General features: G+C 38.0%; 2 protein-coding genes across 2 annotated transcripts in view; one reads left to right on the top strand and one right to left on the bottom strand.

The window, feature by feature from the left end:
• LOC107627324 lies at nt 16,393-17,172 on the bottom strand. Its single transcript, XM_016330169.1, has one exon. The coding sequence runs from the start codon at nt 17,170-17,172 to the stop codon at nt 16,393-16,395; it is 780 nt and encodes a 259-aa protein (XP_016185655.1).
• LOC107625400 (regulatory protein NPR5-like) overlaps nt 18,300-20,209 on the top strand; it is a 4,957-nt gene continuing 3,047 nt past the window's right edge. The window contains exon 1 of the mRNA XM_016328029.2: nt 18,300-19,160. Within this exon, the coding sequence (XP_016183515.1) occupies nt 18,681-19,160 (480 nt within the window). The 5' untranslated portion in view covers nt 18,300-18,680. The remainder of the gene's footprint in view (nt 19,161-20,209) is intronic.

The following is a 20,209-nucleotide window of genomic DNA, read 5'->3' as shown; positions in this document are numbered from 1 at the left end:
TAAGTCAGTTTGTGCTATAACTTTCACAGACTTGGCCACCATATAACATTTTAACTTCGTACAAGCATGATATAAAGACAAACACAATTTTTCGATTGGGGAATACCTTGTTTTGATATCAGTTAGTACTCGACTAAGGTAATAAACCGCTCGTTCTTGCCCATTTTCATCATCTTGGGCTAACATACATCCTATAGTGTCTTTAGATGCTGAGATATATAACTTCAAAGGTTCAAATGGTCGAACATTTGCCATAATCAGGGCTTGAGACAAATAAGTTTTAATCAAATCAAACGCCGATTGATGCTCCATTGTCCATTCGAAATGCGAATTACTTTTTAATTTCACTAAAGGTGCGAACACCCTAGTTTGATCCGAAAGATTCGAAATGAATCTTCGAAGATAATTCACTTTACCCAAAAATGAATGTACCTCTTTCTTGGATCTTGGTGCAGATAATGCCAATATCGCATCTACTTTATTTTATCAATGGCAATCCCTTTTTTATGAACAACAAAACCCAAAAAATTTTTGGCTAACACACCAAAAGCACATTTTAAAGGATTCATTTTTAAACCTTTCTTTCTCATAGTAAGGAATGCTTTCCTTAGATGATCAATCTGCTGATTTACCGAAATCGATTTAACCATAATGTCATCGATATACACCTCCATAAATTTCCCAATGAACTCATGGAAAATAGCATTCATTGCCCATTGATATATTGCTCCAGCATTTTTCAGGCCAAAAGGCATAACTACCCATTCATACATACCCAATGCCCCAGGACAACGAAAAGCAGTTTAGCCACATCATCTTCTGCAATAAAAATTTGGTTATATCCAGAATAACGATCCATGAAACTAAGTATTTCATTTCCTGCTGCAGAATCGATTAGCATATCTGTAATAGGCATACAATATTCATCTTTCGGAGTAGCATTATTCAAATCTCGAAAATCAATGCATACTCTCAACTTCCCATTTTTCTTCATAACAAGGACAATATCCGACACCCATTCAACATAGCGTGCAGTTCGAATAAATTTTGCTTTGATCAAACGTTCGATTTCCTCCTTAATCTTTATATTAAATTCAGGAGCAAATTGTCTTGGAGTTTGTTTCACAGGTTGAGCATTAGGTTTTAATGCTAATCGATGTTCCACTAGTGAACGATCAAGACCAGGCATCTCATGATAATCCCAAGCGAAACAATCTTTAAACTCATGTAAAATATTAAAGAGTTCAGTTCAAAAAGGATCAACAAGATCTTTACAAATATATGTAATTCGAATATTGGTGCACGAAATTGTGATTACACATTTCACAACTCCGCACAACTAACCAGCAAGTGCACTGGGTCGTCCAAGTAATACCTTACGTGAGTAAGGGTCGATCCCACGGAGATTATCGGCTTGAAGCAAGCTATGGTTATTTTGTAAATCTTAGTCAGGAGATTAATGATAAGAGTGATTGTATTTATGAAATATAAATAACATGAAATAAATAGTACTTGTGATTCAGTAGTGAGAAACAGGCTGAGGTTCCGGAGATGCTCTGTCATCTGAATTTCTGCTTTCCTACTGTCTTCTTCTCCAAACATGCATGGCTTCCTTCAATGGCAAGCTTTATGATCCTCTTGGATGAAAAATACCAGGTAGGATCTCTGCACGGCTAATCAACTGTCAGATTTCTCGTCTCGGATGAAAAATACCTTGTACAGCTACCGCACGGCTAATCATCTGTCGGTTCCCACTAGCGTCGGAATAGGACCCTTGTCCTGTTGCACAGTGTCACTGCGCCCAACATTCGCAAGTTTTAAGCTCGTCACAGTCATCCCTTCCCAGATCCTACTCGGAATACCACAGACAAAGTTTAGACTTTCCAGATCCCAGGAATGCTGCCAATTGATTCTAGCTTATACCACGAAGGTTCTAACCTCCGGACTCGGTCTGTGGATTAGAAACCCAAGAGATACGCACTCAAGCTGTCGCCCAATGAATACGTTGAGCTTAGATAGAACGGAAGTGGTTGTCAGGCACGCGTTCATAGAATTGAGAATAATGATGAGTGTCACGGATTATATCATTCTCTAGATTGAAGTACGAGTGAGTATCTTAGAATAGAATCAAGCGTGATTGAATAGAAAACAGTAGTAATTGCATTAATCCATTGAAACACAGCAGAGCTCCTCACCCCCACCTATGGGATTTAGAGACTCATGCCGTAGAAATTACAATATGAAGTGTAAAAATGTCATAAGTTGTAAACTGAATCTCTAAAAGTAGTTTGTATACAAAACTAGTAACTTAGGTTTACAGAAAATGAGTAACTAAGTACAGATAGTGCAGAAATCCACTTCCGGGACCCATTTGGTGAGTGTTTGGGCTGAGCTTTCAAGCTTTCACGTGAATATGCCTCATATTGGAGTTAAACGCCACCCTGGGTGCCAAAATGGGCGTTTAACGCCAAGAATTATGCCAGCTCTGGTGTTTTACGCCAGAAAGTTTTAGGCTGGATTTCAACGCCAGTTTGGGCCATCAAATCTCGAGAAAAATATAGACTATTATATATTGATGGAAATCCCAAGATGTCTACTTTCCAACGCAACTGAGAGCGTACCAATTGGGCTTTTGTAACTCCAAAAAACCTACTTCGAGTGCAGGAGGGTCAGAATCCAACAGCATCTGCAGTCCTTTTTCAGCCTCTGAATCAGATTTTTGTTCAGGTCCCTCAATTTCAGCCAAAAAATATCTAAAATTACAAAAAAACACACAAACTCATAGTAAAGTCCAGAAATGTGATTTTTGAATAAAAACTAATAAAAATATAATAAAAAGTAAATAAAACATACTAAAAACTATGTAAAAATAATGCCAAAAAGGGTATAAATTATCCGCTCATCAAATATCATCAGGAGTCCCTAGATTAATTTCTTCTAAGGGATCTTGAGATTCAAACCGTTTATAATAATAATCATCATTTACTAAATATTTTTCAAAATCCAATTGTTCGAGATCATAAATGCAATCAAAAGTGAAATCAATGGAATTATTAGAAACAGAAGAGACTTGATCATGGATAAAAACATCATTATTTTTACTTTCTGCATAATGAGCCTCTGCTATTAAATCGGCAATCCGGCTTGCATCACTACTTATTTACAAGAAATAAGAAAATCATAATTAAATTTGACTAAGGATGTCGAATCGGACACACCATAATTACTAGTATTACTAACCCTATGTGATTCAACTTCATCAGCAGAACCAACTTTATTTTCTAATAACTGAGAATTATTTAAATAATTATGTAATGTTACCAGGTAGCCAAAAACTTCTTCAACCTGGTCCATAGAGCATTTCCTCCAAAGCCTTCAAGAAAGACAATCCCAACCAGTTGGCTCCAAACACAATTCTGGATAGCGTAACTTCACCGAGAGACCTTCCGAAGACAAGTAGCATCCTTCACAATTATAAGGGATCAGTGATCGATCAACATTTAAGGGTTTTAACTTACGATTATAAATCCTGAAATCGACATGCATCTGTTCGACATATAAATTCGAATCTGCCTTGACGGTTTCAAGTTTTCCTTCCTTAGTCCATAAGAGGACGCTCTGATACACAGTAGAAGGTACGACCCCCACACTATGGATCCAATCTCGCCCCAACAAAGCATTATAACTTGATCTTCAGGGAACCACCACAAAGACAGTATTACACTCAGACGAGCCGACCTTCACAGTCAAAGTTACCAATCCTCTGGCTGGGGTCAAAGTCCCACTGAAATCCGTCACAGCAATGTTTGTAGGGACTAAATCGTCAGGATGATTTCCTACCTTAATTAAAATCCTCTCTGGCAACAAACTAATTGCATCACCACCATCAATCAGAACCTTATCCCTCTCAAAGTAGTTGTTATATGAAGTGGGCAGAGATGAGACATTTGTTTTTCAGTAGGCCGCAAAAAGTAACCCAGCTCGTCCTCGATTCTGATAAAGAAAAAAACTTCCTCATCCTCCGAATCATAATCTTCATCGGGATCACCTTCATACTCCCCCAAATATTCGATTGGAATGATCGAAATTGTCCCAACCATGTCATCGTCACCATCATCGAAATATTCCTCATCAACATCAACATCTTTGTTTTTATCAATTCCAGAAGATTGGGCTATTGCTTTGCCCTTTTCCATCTTCGCAGGTGATGGAACCTCTTTAGGATAAGTTTCTCCATCAGAAGGATAACCTCTAGCACGACCTCTATAATAAGAATACTGATTTCGAGAAGCTGCTCGATGCCCCCACTGTGGATTACGTTGATACACACGATCACATCTCTGGAATTCTCAGAAATTCCTAATCCACTGAACACCTATGGCCTGAGAACGGCCTAAATGTGTAGATACATTTTCTTGAGGGGTCTTTGAACTAGAACCCTTTAAACACCTAATTGGCTGCCTCTGGCGCGCTTGCTCTTCTCTATGAGCCAATTTTTTCTTCATCCTTTACTTTTCAAAAATTGCTGCCACTTCAGCATCAAAAACAGTATTGCATCGCGGACACAGAGATACGTTCCAGTCTTTGATCTTTTGCTGAACCAAGAAATCCAACAAACCATCCCCTGTTCTGGGGTATACTGATCTAACCTGTGACTCAAAATCCTCAAGAGCCACATCAAAATCATAGGACATGCCCACCATGTTCACTCCAAAGCAAGGCTCGACATAACTGGCATCAACCTCGAAGGGATCCACGTCTACCTTCATCTCTTTCTTACCATCATCAAATTTCAACTGTCCCTCCATTATCGCTTCTTGAATTTAGTCCCTGAAACAGACACAACTGTTAGTCGAATGACTTGTTGCTTGATGAAAGTTACAGTAAGGCTTCCTTTTAAATCTTTCACAGAAAGCAAAGTTCTACCCTTAGGAAAAATTAATTGTTTATCTTTAAGCAACACATCGAAAATCAGATCAGATTTTGAGATATCAAAACCATATTTCTTTCAACTTTTTAGTTTTGAATCATTCGAATTTTCATTACTTGGCAATTTCTTCAACAAAGGACAAACATATGGAGGACCTTTCTTAAGTTTGGCCAGATCGACTTCCGTTTCGAAATCGACTTCCTCCTCTGAGGACTCCATGGTTACATAAGCAACCTTTTCTTTTCGAGTAAAAGGTTTACTCTTTGATCTTTGTTCATTTCTATATTTTTCTTTCTCTTTTTCATAAGTTTGGTCTGTCGAACCTTCTCAGCCAAATGGGCTAAATTAGGAATATGCACATTGAGCAATTTTCTGTGCATATAAAATCCTAACCCCATAGTTGCTATTTTCACTACCTCATTTTCGGGTAATGACACATAGCATCTACTCCTTACATTTTTGAAACGTATTAAATAATCATCGATAGTTTCACCATCTTCACGTCTCAAAGCCACTAGATCAGTAACTGCCACATTCATTTTTCCTCGATAAAATTGAGCGTGAAAAGCATTTTCTAACTGATTTCATGTTGTAATCGAATTTGGTCTAAGATTCGAAAACCAAGTAAATGCATTCTTCGTCAACGAAGAAGGAAAAAACTTCATTTTCAATTTTTCATCATTAGCTAAGTTTCCAATCTCAACCAAATAACGAGCAACATGCTCAGTAGTTGATTTTCCAACCTCACCAGCAAATTTTGTGACTGTTTTTGGACTTTTTACCCCTCTTGGCACTTCAGCCATCTGAATAACTTGGGAAAAAGTAGACACAAAATGTGGTCGATTAATAAAACCAACATTAAGCCCAACTCGATTTAATACCTCTTCAACAATTCTAGTGACCTGATAGCGTTCACTACCACGCAATCTTGCTAAAAAGTCATCAGCATTTTGACCTCGAGGAACCACGTGAGGATTTTTTCGATTCGGAATATTGTTTTCATTTTGAAAAATATTTTCCACCCTTTCGTTATTTCCCCTGGCATTATGCCTCTCACCTTCATCATACTCAACAATTCGAGCAATCCTCTCGACTTGTCTAGCAAGACGCTCGAATGTCGATTCATGATCAGCCATCATGGGATTCAGAATTGCAGTCATTTGCTGAGTCAACAAATTGACCAAGTCATGATGACTTTCTTCCACTTGTTGTCGATATGCTGCCATTGAATTAGCAGCATTCGAAGTTGAGCCCACATTATAATCACGTGAGTACTCGAAATGTTGTTGTGGGTTTTGAACATTATTCACTCCATTTAAATTTCCAAAGCAGACAGGTGGCACAAAACTAACCACCGGTGGGATATAACCAGGAGGAAGACCATAAAGGGGCCAACCAGCGGTTAATGGAGGTTGATATGGTGGCACAGGACCACGTGGACGAATATTTCATCCAACATTCCCAGTTTGAATAGTCACAACAACAATACTTTCAGTTCCGATTGCACCTTCCGATCGTGAAGATACGTCAGCTTGTTGCATAGATACAGGTATGCTATCATTGGTGGATGAACCACCATTCACATTTGAGAATTCATCAGCCATGTGAATGACCTTCCCGCTTCGTAATCACATACACTAAAAATTATTGAAAGAATATTTATCTGACACACTTCGATTAAAAAATTGTCCCACCAGGCGTGCCAATTTGTTTTGTCGATTTTTAGCAAATCGATGGTGGTTCGATATCTAGTGATCTGGGAGCAAAACCTACTCCTCTTTGAAGGTACTAGTTTTCTAAAAATGCATCAAAGCATCTTCGATTAGACCAAGATTAGGAATAAAAAATAAATTAAAATTGATAAATCAAGGAAAAGAATAAAAAGGAAAGTTTTCGAAAAGAAAACATGTTGAAAACAGAAAAGTTTGCGTTGAAATTAAAAGAAAGCGATAAAATGCCTCTGATTGGATCAAAGGACTCTGACTTGGAAATCAACAATGCAAGAATGTAAATTGGACAATGATGAAGGTAAAAAATACTTGAAAAATAAATATACTTAAAACGTAAAGTTTACAGAAAGATAAATTGAAAGAATGAAAAGATGGAAGGAACCCTACAGAAAAATTACTCGATTGCAGACTCAGGAATTCCCTGGGATGTGAGTGTGCTTGAGTGTTTTCTGAGTAAAAGTTCCAACCCTTATTCCCTAACACTTCTTAGTATTTATAGACTAATCTTACATAACTGACAATTAATTTACAATTAATTACAATTAAATACACAATTGCAAATTTAAAATGCAATCTCTCTTGGTAACCGTTCCCGCCGCATGATGGTAGATATTCCCCATAATTTCCTCGTGTAATAAAAGCCGCTAACTCTCCCACTTCTATGACTACTCGACTAGCTCATCGAAGACCTTACTCAATTTCTCTAATCGAATCTCCCATTCGATCAGGCCTACTCGATTAACAAACACAATCGAAATCCAAATTAGCGCCCATTACTTCCAACCGCAAGTTCATGCGTATATCTTCTTGAGAAACCATACCTGCGGCCTTCATCCTGATGCTGAGTCCAATGTGCATACTCAATTCGATCAACCCAGTCGCACATCACAAGATCAAACGTTCGCAGGATGTCAAACCAGTATTGAAACTCGACCTCCATCTTTGCATATGCAGCATTCACTAACAGCCTCCTTGCATCCTTTCCCTTGAAGGTCAGTGCAAAATTAGCCGCCACGTGACGGATGCAGAACACCCTATATGCAGTAGGCGGAAGCAATCCCCCATCAGGAGCCTCGAATGCAGCCTTTCTCTAATTGTGTCTATCTAATTGGTGCACGAAATTGTGATCATCAACAATGGCGCCAAAGACTTGGTGCTCTCAAACGTGAATCACACTTTGTCACAACTTCACACAACAAACCAGCAAGTGCACTGGGTCGTCCAAGTAATAAACCTTACGTGAGTAAGGGTCGATCCCACAGAGATTGTCGGCTTGAAGCAAGCTATGGTCACCTTGTAAATCTCAGTCAGGCGGATTCAATTGGTTATGGAGATTTAATAATTAAAAGATAAATAAACATAAAATAAAGATAGAGATACTTATGTAATTCATTGGTGAGAGTTTCAGATAAGCGTATGGAGATGCTTAGTTTCTTCTGAATCTCTGCTTTCCTACTGCTGTCATCCAATCCTTCATACTCCTTTCTATGGCAAGCTGTATGCTAGGCATCACCGTTGTCAATGGCTACATCCTGTCCTCTCAGTGAAAATGGTCCAATGCGCTATCACTGCATGGCTAATCATCTGTTGGTTCTCGATCATACACAGCCTCCCAAAGAGGGTTCAATCATCAAAACATGATCAAAAGATCGATCCGAAGATGTAAATACAATAGTAAAAAGTCCTATTTATACTAAACTAGTTACTAGGGTTTACAAAAATGAGTAAATGATGAAGAAATCCACTTCTGGGGCCCACTTGGTGTGTGCTTGGGCTGAGCATTGAGCTTTACATGTGTAGAGGCTTCTCTTGGAGTTGAACGCCAGTTTGTAACCTGTTTTTGGCGTTTAACTCCACTTTGCAACCTGTTTCTGGCATTTAACTCCAGAATGCAACATGGAACTGGCGTTGAACGCTAGTTTGCGTCATCTAAACTCGATCAAAGTATAAACTATTATATATTTCTGGAAAGCCCTGGATGTCTACTTTCCAACGAAATTGAGAGCGCGCCATTTGGAGTTCTGTAGCTCCAGAAAATCCACTTTGAGTGCAGAGAGGTCAGAATCTAACAGCATCTGCAGTCCTTCTTCAACCTCTGAATCTAATTTTTGCTCAAGTCCCTCAATTTCAGCCAGAAAATACCTGAAATCACAGAAAAACACACAAACTCATAGTAAAGTCCAGAAATGTTTTGTCTTTTGGTTTTAAGAGCTTTTGGCTTTTTCTGCTTGCTTTTTCTTTTTCTTTCTTCTCTTTTTTTTCGCCATTTTTCTTTTCTCTTTTTTTTTCGCAAGCTTTTATATTCACTGCTTTTTCTTGCTTCAAGAATCATTTTTATGATTTTTCAGATTATCAAATAACATGTCTCCTTTTTCATCATTCTTTCAAGAGCCAACATATTTAACATTTATAAACAACAATTTTAAAAGACATATGCACTGTTCAAGCATTCATTCAGAAAACAAAGAGTATTGTCACCACATCAAAATAATTAAACTAGTTTCAAGGATGAATTCGAAACCATGTACTTCTTGTTCTTTTGTAATTAAAACATTTTTCATTTAAGAGAGGTGATGGATTCATAGGACATTCATAGCTTTAAGACATAGACACTTAAACACTAATGATCATATAGTAAAGACACAAATATAAATAAAACATAAGGCTCAAAAACCAAAAAATAGGAAAATAAGAACAAGGAGATTAAGGAACGGGTCAACCTTAGTGAGGGTGACGTCTTCCTCTTCTTGAAGAACTAATAGTGCTCTTGAGCTCCTCTATGTCTCTTCCTTGTCTTTGTTGCTCCTCCCTTAGTTGCTCCCAATAGTTGTGTGGAGGAAAGTGCATCCTCTGAGGCATCTTAGGGATTTCATGGTGAGGAATTTTCTCATGCTCTTGTTGAGGTCCATGATCTCTTATTTTGCAGTCAAATGCTCTACTACTGAGCTATAGACCCTTGAGATGAATCTCTCCATCTCCCATGACTCGGAGGTGGAAGCTTTTGTCTTCCCTTTCCTCTTTCTAGAGGTTTCTCCGGCCTTAGGTGCCATAAATGGTTATGGAAAAACAAAAAGCAATGCTTTTACCACACCAAACTTAAAAGGTTTGCTCGTCCTCGAGCAAAAGAAGGAAGAAAGTAGTAGAAGAAGAAAAAAATGGAGGAGATGGAGGGAGGTGAGTGGTATTTGTGGAAGAGTGTTATGGAAAGATGTGAAGAGGAGAGAAGAAAAAGTGGGGATCTTATGGGGTCCACAGATCCTGTGGGGTCCACAGATCCAGTGGGGTCAAGGACTTAACATTTCTGCTCAAATTAGGCGTGTAAAACGCCCTTGCTGTGCAATCCTGGCATTTAATGCCAGACTGCTGCCTGTTTTTGGCGTTAAACGCCCAAAAGTATCCTGTTTCTGGCGTTTAACGCCAGGTAGATGCTTGTTTCTGGCGTTAAACGCCAGCTTGGTGCTTGTTTCTGGCGTTAAACGCCAGAAAGATGCTTGTTTCTGGCGTTTAAACGCCAGAATGCTCCTCCTCCAGGGTGTGCTGTTTTCAATGTTGTTTTTTATTCTGTTTTTGATTTTTCAGTAGTTTTTGTGACTCCACATGATCATCAACCTAAAAAAAATAACAATAGAATAAAATAGATATAATTAAATAATATTGGGTTGCCTCCCAATAAGCACTTCTTTAATGTCAATAGCTTGACAGTGAGCTCTCATGGAGCCTCACAGATGTTCAAAGCATTGTTGGGACCTCCCAACACCAAACTTAGAGTTTGAATGCAGGGGTTCAACACCAAACTTAGAGTTTGGTTATGGCCTCTCAACACCAAACTTAGAGTTTGAATGTGGGGGCTTTGGTTGACTCTGCATTGAGAGAAGCTTTTCATGCTTCCTCTCCATGGTTACAGAAAGAGATCCTTGAGTTTGAAACACAAGGTTGTTCTCATTCAGTTGAAGGACTAATTTTCCTTTGTCTACATCAATCACAGCTCTTGTTGTGGCTAGGAAGGGTCTTCCAAAGATGATGGATTCATCCTCTTCCTTCCCAGTGTCTAGGAATATGAAATCAGCAGGGATGTAAAGGCCTCCAACCTTTACTAATACGTCCTCTACTTGTCCATAAGCCTGTTTTCTTGAGTTGTCTGCCATCTCTAATGAGATTCTAGCAGCTTGTACCTCAAAGATCCCAAGTTTCTCCATTACAGAGAGTGGCATTAAGTTTATTCCTGACCCCAGGTCACACAGAGCCTTCTCAAAGGTCATGGTGCCTATGGTACAGGGTATCAAGAATTTGCCAGGATCCTGTTTCTTTTCAGGTAATTTTTGCCTATCTAATGCATTCAGTTCATTGGTAAGCAAGGGAGGTTCATCTTCCCAAGTCTCATTACCAAATAATTTGGCATTCAGCTTCATGATTGCACGAAGGTACTTAGCAACTTGCTCTTCAGTAATTTCTTCATCCTCTTCAGAGGAAGAATACTCATCAGGGCTTATGAAGGGCAGAAGGAGGTTCAATGGAATCTCTATGGTCTCTAATTGAGCCTCAGATTTCTTTGGTTCCTCAAAGGGAAACTCCTTATTGGTCACTGGACGTCCCAGGAGGTCTTCCTCGCTAGAATTTACGTCCTCCTCTTCCCTTGTAGGTTCGGTCATGATGGTTAAATCAATGGCCTTGCACTCTCTCTTTGGATTTTCTTCTGTATTGCTTGGGAGAGTACTAGGAGGAGTTTCAATGACTCTTTTACTCAGCTGGCCCACTTGTGCCTCCAATTTTCTAATGGAGGACCTTGTTTCATTCATGAAACTTACAGTGGCCTTAGATAGATCAGAGACTATATTTGCTAAGCTAGATGGATTCTGCTCAGAATTCTCTGTCTGTTGCTGAGTGGATGATGGAAAAGGCTTGCTATTGCTAAACCTGTTTCTTCCACCATTATTAGTGAATGGATCCACCTGCAGAATGGTCCAGTGACATCTTTGATAACTCAGACAGACCATCATAGAATATATCCAGGATGGTCCATTCTGAAAGCATATCAGAAGGACACTTTTTGGTCAGTTCCTTGTATCTCTCCCAAGCTTCATAGAGGGATTCACCTTCTTTCTGTTTGAAGGTTTGAACATCCATTCTAAGCTTGCTAAGTTTTTGAGGAGGAAAGAACTTGGCTAAGAAAGCCGTGACCAGCTTATCCCAAGAGTTCAGGCTATATTTAGGTTGAGAGTCCAACCATACTCTAGCTCTGTTTCTTACAGCAAATGGAAAAAGCATAAGCCTGTAGACCTCGGGATTAACCCCATTGGTCTTAACAGTATCACAGATTTGCAAGAATTTAGTTAAGAACTGAAAAGGATCTTCAGATGGAAGTCCATGAAACTTGCAGTTCTGTTGCATCAAAGAAACTAATTGAGGCTTTAGCTCAAAATTGTTTGCTCCAATGGTAGGGATTGAGATGCTTCTTCCATGTAAATTGGAATTTGGTGCAGTAAAGTCACCAAGCATCTTCCTTGCATTGTTATTATTTTCGGCCATGTCTCCTTCTTTTTCGAAAATTTCTGTCAAATTTTCTCCAGAGAGTTGTGCTTTGGCTTCCCTTAGCTTCCTCTTCAGAGTCCTTTCAGGTTCAGGATCAACTTTAACAAGAATGTTCTTATCCTTATTCCTGCTCATGTGAAAAAGAAGAAAACAGAAAAGAAAATATGGAATCCTCTATGTCACAGTATAGAGATTCCTTTATGTGAGTAGAAGAAGAGAAATTCGAAAACCAGGAGGAAGAGAGGGTTCGAATTTTTAGATGAAGAGAAGTGTTAGTAAATAAATAAAATAATTAGAAAGAGATGAGGGGGAGAGAATTTCGAAAATTAAATAAATTAAAATAAAAGTATTTTTGTTTTTAATTTAAAATTAAAGTTAAAATTCGAAAACTTAAAAAAAGAAAAATTAAATTAAATTAAACTAAAATTTAAAACAAATAGTTAATTGAAAAAAATTTTGAAAAAGAGGAAGGTGATTTTCGAAAATTAGAGAGAGAATTAGTTAGGTAGTTTTGAAAAAGATATGATTGAAATAGTAAACTTTTAAAATCAAACAAAAAGTCAAGTAGTTAATTGAAAAAGATTTGAAAATTAATTTTTGAAAAGATAAGAAGTTAGAAAAGATTTTTAAATTGATTTTGAAAAAGATGTGATTGACATTTAATTTGAAAAAGATTTGAAAAGGAAATTGAAAAGATTTGATTTTGAAAATTAAAGTTGATTACTTGACTAACAAGAAACTAAAAAGATATGATTCTAGAGTTTAAAGATTGAACCTTTCTTACTAGTCAAGTAACAAACTTAAAATTTTTGAATCAATCACATTAATTGTTAGTAAAGATTTTGAAATTATGAAACAAAATGAGAAAAAGATTTTTGAAAATCAATTTGAAATTTTCGAAAATTATGAAAGAAAAATGAAAAAGATTTGATTTTTGAAAAAGATTTGAAAAAGATAAGATTTTTAAATTGAAAATTTGATTTGACTCATAAGAAATAACTAAATTTTAAAAAGTTTTGAAAAAGTCAACTCAAATTTTCGAAATTTATGAGTGAAAGAAGGGAAAGATATTTTTTTTTATTTTTGAATTTTTAATGATGAGAGAGAAAAATACTAAATTGAAACAAAACATAAAAATTATGAATCAAAACAACTAATGCATGCAAGAACACTTTGAATGTCAAGATGAACACCATGAACACTTTGAAGATCAAGATGAATATCAAGACTTATTTTTGAAAATTTTTAAGAAAAAAAAAACATGCAAGACACCAAATTTAGAAATTTTTAAACTTTAGACACTAACAAATTGAAAATGTATATGAAAAATAAGAAAAGATACAAAACATAAAATTGCAAAGATCAAACAAAGCAAATCATCAAGAACAACTTGAAGATTATGAAGAACACCATGCATGAGTTTCGAAAATTTTAAGAAAAATTAAAAAGATGCAATTGACACCAAACTTAAAATTTGACACAAGACTCAAACAAGAAACACAATATTTTTGGTTTTTATGATTTTATTAATTTTTTTGGTATTTTTTTGTCGAAACATATTTTGGGAAAAACGAAAAAAAAGAAAAAAATTTTTTGTATTTTTCGAAAATAAGAAATAAAAAGCTTAAAAATAAAATAAAATTACCTAATCTGAGCAACAAGATGAACCGTCAGTTGTCCAAACTCGAACAATCCCCGGCAATGGCGCCAAAAACTTGGTGCACGAAATTGTGATCATCAACAATGGCGCCAAAGACTTGGTGCTCTCAAACGTGAATCACACTTTGTCACAACTTCGCACAACTAACCAGCAAGTGCACTGGGTCGTCCAAGTAATAAACCTTACGTGAGTAAGGGTCGATCCCACGGAGATTGTCGGCTTGAAACAAGCTATGGTCACCTTGTAAATCTCAGTCAGGCGGATTCAATTGGTTATGGAGATTTAATAATTAAAAGATAAATAAACATGAAATAAAGATAGAGATACTTATGTAATTCATTGGTGAGAGTTTCAGATAAGCATATGGAGATGCTTAGTTCCTTCTGAATCTCTGCTTTCCTACTGCTGTCATCCAATCCTTCATACTCCTTTCTATGGCAAGCTGTATGCTAGGCATCACCGTTGTCAATGGCTACATCCTGTCCTTTCAGTGAAAATGGTCCAATGCGCTGTCACTGCATGGCTAATCATCTGTCGGTTCTCGATCATGCTGGAATAGGATCCATTGATCCTTTTGCGTCTGTCACTACGCCCAGCACTCGCGAGTTTGAAGCTCGTCGCAGCCATCCCTTCCCAGATCCTACTCGAAATACCACAGACAAAGTTTAGACTTTCTGGATCTCAAGAATGGCCGTCCATGGATTCTAACTTATACCATGAAGACTCTGATTAAGGAATCCCAGAGATACTCATTCAATCTAAGGTAGAATGGAAGTGGTTGTCAGGCACGCGTTCATAGGTTGGAAATGATGATGAGTGTCACGATCATCACATTCATATTGAGGTGCGAATGAATATCTTAGAATCGGAATAAGCTTGAATTGAATAGAAAAACAATAGTACTTTGTATTAATTAATGAGGAATAGCAGAGCTCCACACCTTAATCTATGGTGTGTAGAAACTCTACCGTTTAAAATACATAAGTGATAATGGTCCAGGCATGGCCGAATAGCCAGCCTCCCAAAGAGGGTTCAATCATCAAAACATGATCAAAAGATCGATCCGAAGATGTAAATACAATAGTAAAAAATCCTATTTATACTAAACTAGTTACTAGGGTTTATAGAAATGAGTAAATGATGCAGAAATCCACTTCTGGGAGCCACTTGGTGTGTGCTTGGGATGAGCATTGAGATTTACATGTGTAGAGGCTTCTCTTGGAGTTGAACGCCAGTTTGTAACCTATTTCTGGCGTTTAACTCCACTTTGCAACCTGTTTCTGGCGTTTAACTCCAGAATGCAACATGGAACTGGCGTTGAATGCCAGTTTGCGTCATCTAAACGCGAGCAAAATATGGAATATTATATATTACTGAAAAGCTATGGATGTCTACTTTCTAATGCAATTGAGAGCGTGCCATTTGGAGTTCTGTAGCTCCAGAAAATCCATTTTGAGTGCAGGGAAGTCAGAATCCAACAGCATCTGCAGTCCTTCTTCAACCTCTGAATCTGATTTTTGCTCAAGTCCCTCAATTTCAGGCAGAAAATACCTGAAATCACAGAAAAACACAAAAACTCATAGTAAAGTCCAGAAATGTGATTTTTATTTAAAAACTAATAAAAATATATTAAAAACTAACTAAATCATACTAAAAACTATGTAAAAACAATGCCAAAAAGCGTATAAATTATCCGCTCATCACTAATATGACAAGTATACCCGGTTGAGGCGTCATATGAGCCCGAAGGTGGGATAGAAAGAATGACCACGACTCTGCATTTTCACCTTCCACAAGTGCAAAAGCAATAGGGATGATGTTGGAGTTGCCATCCTGTGCAATCGCGATAAGCAGTGTACCACCGTATTTACCGTACAGGTGGGTCCCATTCACACTAACTAACGGCTTGCAATGTCGAAATGCCTCAACATATGGTGGGAATGTCCAAAACAAGCGATGGAAATAAGCTGTAGAGTAATCCAATTGCCCACCTACTCGAACAGGACTCGTCTTCAACACAGCCACACTACCCGGCATAGTCATCTGCAAGCCCAATACCCATCGTGGCAACTCATTATACGAATCTTCCCAGTCTCCGTAAATTTGTGCCACGGTCTTCTGTTTGGCCATCCAAACCCTCCTATACATCGGTCTGAACCCGAAGTGTGCTTCCGTGGTATTCTGCAGTACCTTAATCGACGTGGCAGCATCAGCTCTGATCAGGGGGCATAATGAAGGCCGATATAACATGATAATCAAGCTTTCTGTGGTCACTAGAGATCGATGTGGCTAGACAAGTATAAGGACCATTGTACGGTTTTACCTCCCAAATCCCTTTGCGTTGGCGGAGGTTGACCCGGATTAGCCATACGCAATCGCTCCCGAACTCCTTGCACTTGCCATAGTACTTGCGGTGATCTGACTCCAATACCTTGTACTCAACCCCGCGGCGAATGCTATAGGTCTTTCACGCTAAGCACGACTTCCTCTTTATCCTGAAACTGCTGACCGACCTGAAATTCAGCTACACCTCTTGCATTTTGCTAGTCTCTTGCCCCGAAGCCAACAGGTACAGAGGGATCCTCCTGAGGTGCCATGGCATCCAAGTCTAGAGCAGAGAAGTGCGGGGGGTACTGATTAGTACCTGAACTAGATGCACCCCCACCCACAGGTGAAGTCGTCCGTGGTGCCTCCTCCTCGCTATCATCAGCAGTAATCGTTGCGGGTTCCACATCATCATCATCATCATCCTGTAATGCATCCTCAACCCCATCGGGTGCTCCAACCTCTCCGAATACTGGAACACACGGAGGAGAACTGCAATTTAGATTGACGGCAAAGGATGGTGAAGCCACTAAATCTGGCTCGGGTGCAATCACCGGCACTGCTGACGAGGATCCAACAGGCAATGCACTAGAGCTGGCTAGATGTCCTGTGGAGTGCATATTCCTGTTCGAGCCTCCAGAACTAGATGCCACATCCACAAGTTTTGCCAACAACTCTGGAGTCCTCATCTTAGGAAACTGACGGCGACAATGAAACAGCACCTGCATATCTTTGTCACTGCTAATAACGAATGAATCATACTTTACATCATCACGTAACACAGAAATCGGAATTCGATAGAATAACTTCTCCACCCGTTTCACGCCATGCAGTCCTAGTCTCTGGAGTATAGTATTATTAAACTCAGCGAAATTGGTCAAAGGTTTGAGAAAAACACTTTGCGGGTCCTTGTCAGTGAACTTAATTCCTGATCGCGTTTTCTTCTTAATGGACCATCTATAGTGCACAAGAGCTACAAAACTCTCATCACTAGTCATTGTGAATCTCACTCTTCTATAAAATTTCGTATAGCAGCTCATTTTTATATACCTCAGTGCTTTGTAAATCAAAACATTTAAATTCGATTTGCTCTAACGTTGGTTGCATGTGTAAATCGAATTCGATTTACGTTCATTCCTAAATCGAATCTTAGATTCGATTTATGTTCATCTCTAAATCAAATTGATTTGATTCAATTTTAATTGAACTTCGTTTTTTACCTAATTCGAATTAATTTGATTCGATTTACTACATGTTTCACTAAATCAAATTCACTCAAATTGATTTATATAGAAATCTGGTTTGGGACTTTGACGATGCATTTTTTTTATTTGGAACATTCAGGACATATTAAAATGTATTGGAGTTAATCAAGTCATTTGTCCTAATAATAATGTAAGAGGTATAAAAATTAAGTTAGATATATAACATACTTTTGGTATATACAATAATGATGTTATGACTAAGTCATAGTTTAATAATTAAGTTCAACTAAGTTGATCCAATAACTTAACAATTGATAACCATAATTTTTAGTTAAAAAAAATACAAAAAAAAGACATAGTTAAATTTAATTACAAAAATAATTTATTTACTTAGTATTTTTGATATATTAAGTCTTTTATTTATAAAATTTAAAAAAAATCTAGATAAATTCGTACCAGATATATATATGATTTCTCATAGATATTTAAATTACGTGTTTTATGAATTCACATGCCCGAAACTAATATTTTTGAAATGACTTAAATTCATCTAAAAATTAGACCATAATAATGAAAGAATTTTAAATATTTTTAACATATTAGTATTTTAATAATTTTAATAGTTTCGTAAAGAAGATAATATGTTAGATGCAAACGGTAAAAAAATTGTTACGAAAAGAAAGGATGGACGAAAGAATTTTCTGCTATTATTTTATGGCAGTCGTTTTCAACCCCTACCACTAAATGTTCTTCTACTCTACTCACTTTTATTTTCGTATTTGTCTACTTCTCTGCATGTATACTATACAGACAGACACAATAAAATCGTAAGAAAAAGAGAAAAAGAAAAAGAAAATCAAGGAAAGAACTCTTGTTAATTAATTAAATTAATTTGACAAGCCCCTTTTTAAACCCGCAGCACTATACACAAAAAAAAAAAACACTCCTCCAATCACCCCCCAAGAGAATCCCATAAAAACAATTATACCATTATCATCAGCACCACCGTCAACAACATCAGCAACATCTATCATCAATCAAACAAGAAGAATAACAAACAAATTAAGCCATATTCCAGCAAATGTTCCCACACTTTCTTCTTCTTCTTGCACATCAGTACTCCTCCCACTATTTCATTCCTCTCTCTCCATCTCTCCCTTGACGAGGAGTTATTACCCTATCCAAACCCATAAACAGCCCTAAAAGCTGAGAGCAAGTGAGTGAGTGGGACAGCAAAAATAAAAGAAAATTAGAGAAACCAAAGCAATAATCCACCAAGAAATAAATTAAGAAAAAAGAAAATGTCTCTTGAAGAGTCTCTAAGATCTCTCTCCCTTGACTACCTCAACCTGCTCATCAACGGCCAAGCCTTCAGCGACGTCACTTTCCAAGTCGAAGGCCGACTCGTCCACGCCCACCGCTGCATCCTCGCAGCACGCAGCCTATTCTTCAGGAAATTCTTTTGCGGCCCGGACCCTCCGTGCGGGCTTGACCCGGTGGGCGCTTCCAGGGGAAGCCCGGGTCCGACCACAACGGGCTCGTCGAGGTCCCCGGCGGGGGTGATCCCGGTGAACTCTGTCGGTTACGAGGTGTTCTTGCTGCTTCTTCAGTTCCTTTACAGCGGCCAGGTGTCCATCGTGCCTCAGAAGCACGAGGCCCGGCCCAATTGCGGTGAGAGGGGTTGCTGGCACACGCATTGCACCTCAGCCGTTGATCTCGCCCTCGACACTCTCGCTGCCGCTAGATACTTTGGCGTTGAACAGCTTGCATTGCTCACTCAGGTCTCTCTCCTGTCTGTTTCCGAACATCCATTTTTCTCTCCTCTTTTATTTATGTTTATTATTATTGGAATGGGAACAAAAAGGGACGGAGGCGGGGAAACTTGGTTTTGTTAGTTGTTGGAGTCGTTTATTTACCAATTGTTTTCTCTTTCTCTCTCTGTCTATCTGCCTCAGTGTCTCTCTGATTTGCGTGACCAGTCGTATGTTTTTCTGGGTCTTGGGAATTTGGACTGTTGCTTGCTGCAAGAATAGGAGGGTCTGGTTTTTGGGAAGTGGGAATAATGGGTGCTTTCTTTTCCCTTCCTTTTCATTCTATTTTATTCTGATTGATTATGATTTTCTTTAGGGAAAAAAAAAAAAAGAAATCTTTGGGTTATGATGGGTGATTGATGGAGGTAGTGAACTTGGATTTTGGATTCTGGATTTTGCAGCCGTTGGTTTTATGATCCCTCTAATCAATTCTGCTGTAGTTTTCTCCTTCCTCTCAATCCCTCCGATTTAAGTAATGATCTTTGAAGCTTCTTATTTTGTTTAAACTTGTCTGCGGCCTTCTCTTATAATATAATTTTGTTTGTGTTGGTCAATGTTAGTTTGACGTCCGTTGATTTCATGCGCCATATTTTGGAGACCAAAACATGAAAAAGGAAACAAAGAAAAGAAAGTTTTACTCGAATTGGTGTTTATGTTTCTCAACCAGTTACTACCCATTACGATGCACTCTAAAGTTTTTCCAAATTTAGGTGCATGATGATAAACATTGGATCCAGTCTTGTCTTCCACACACCAAACAGTGAAGCACCCACGAGATCTTTCCCAAACGCACTCACTTTCCTCATTTAGGTTCTTAGCATAAACCACATCAAAAGAAAGGTTCTGCCTCTTGAACGTAATTCCGGCAAACACATCTATCAAACATCCCATCCCATACTCTCCCCTTCCCTTTATTTTCCATTTCTTTTGTTAAACCAAATTATACCATACATAGAATGCATTATTTTCTTTCTTATAAAACGTATAAAACAAACGAAAAATATTACACGTATTGTATT

This window comes from Arachis ipaensis, chromosome B02 (assembly GCF_000816755.2).
Source record: "Arachis ipaensis cultivar K30076 chromosome B02, Araip1.1, whole genome shotgun sequence".
Lineage (NCBI taxonomy): Eukaryota > Viridiplantae > Streptophyta > Magnoliopsida > Fabales > Fabaceae > Arachis > Arachis ipaensis.
This window is presented reverse-complemented; position numbering and strand designations above follow the sequence as displayed.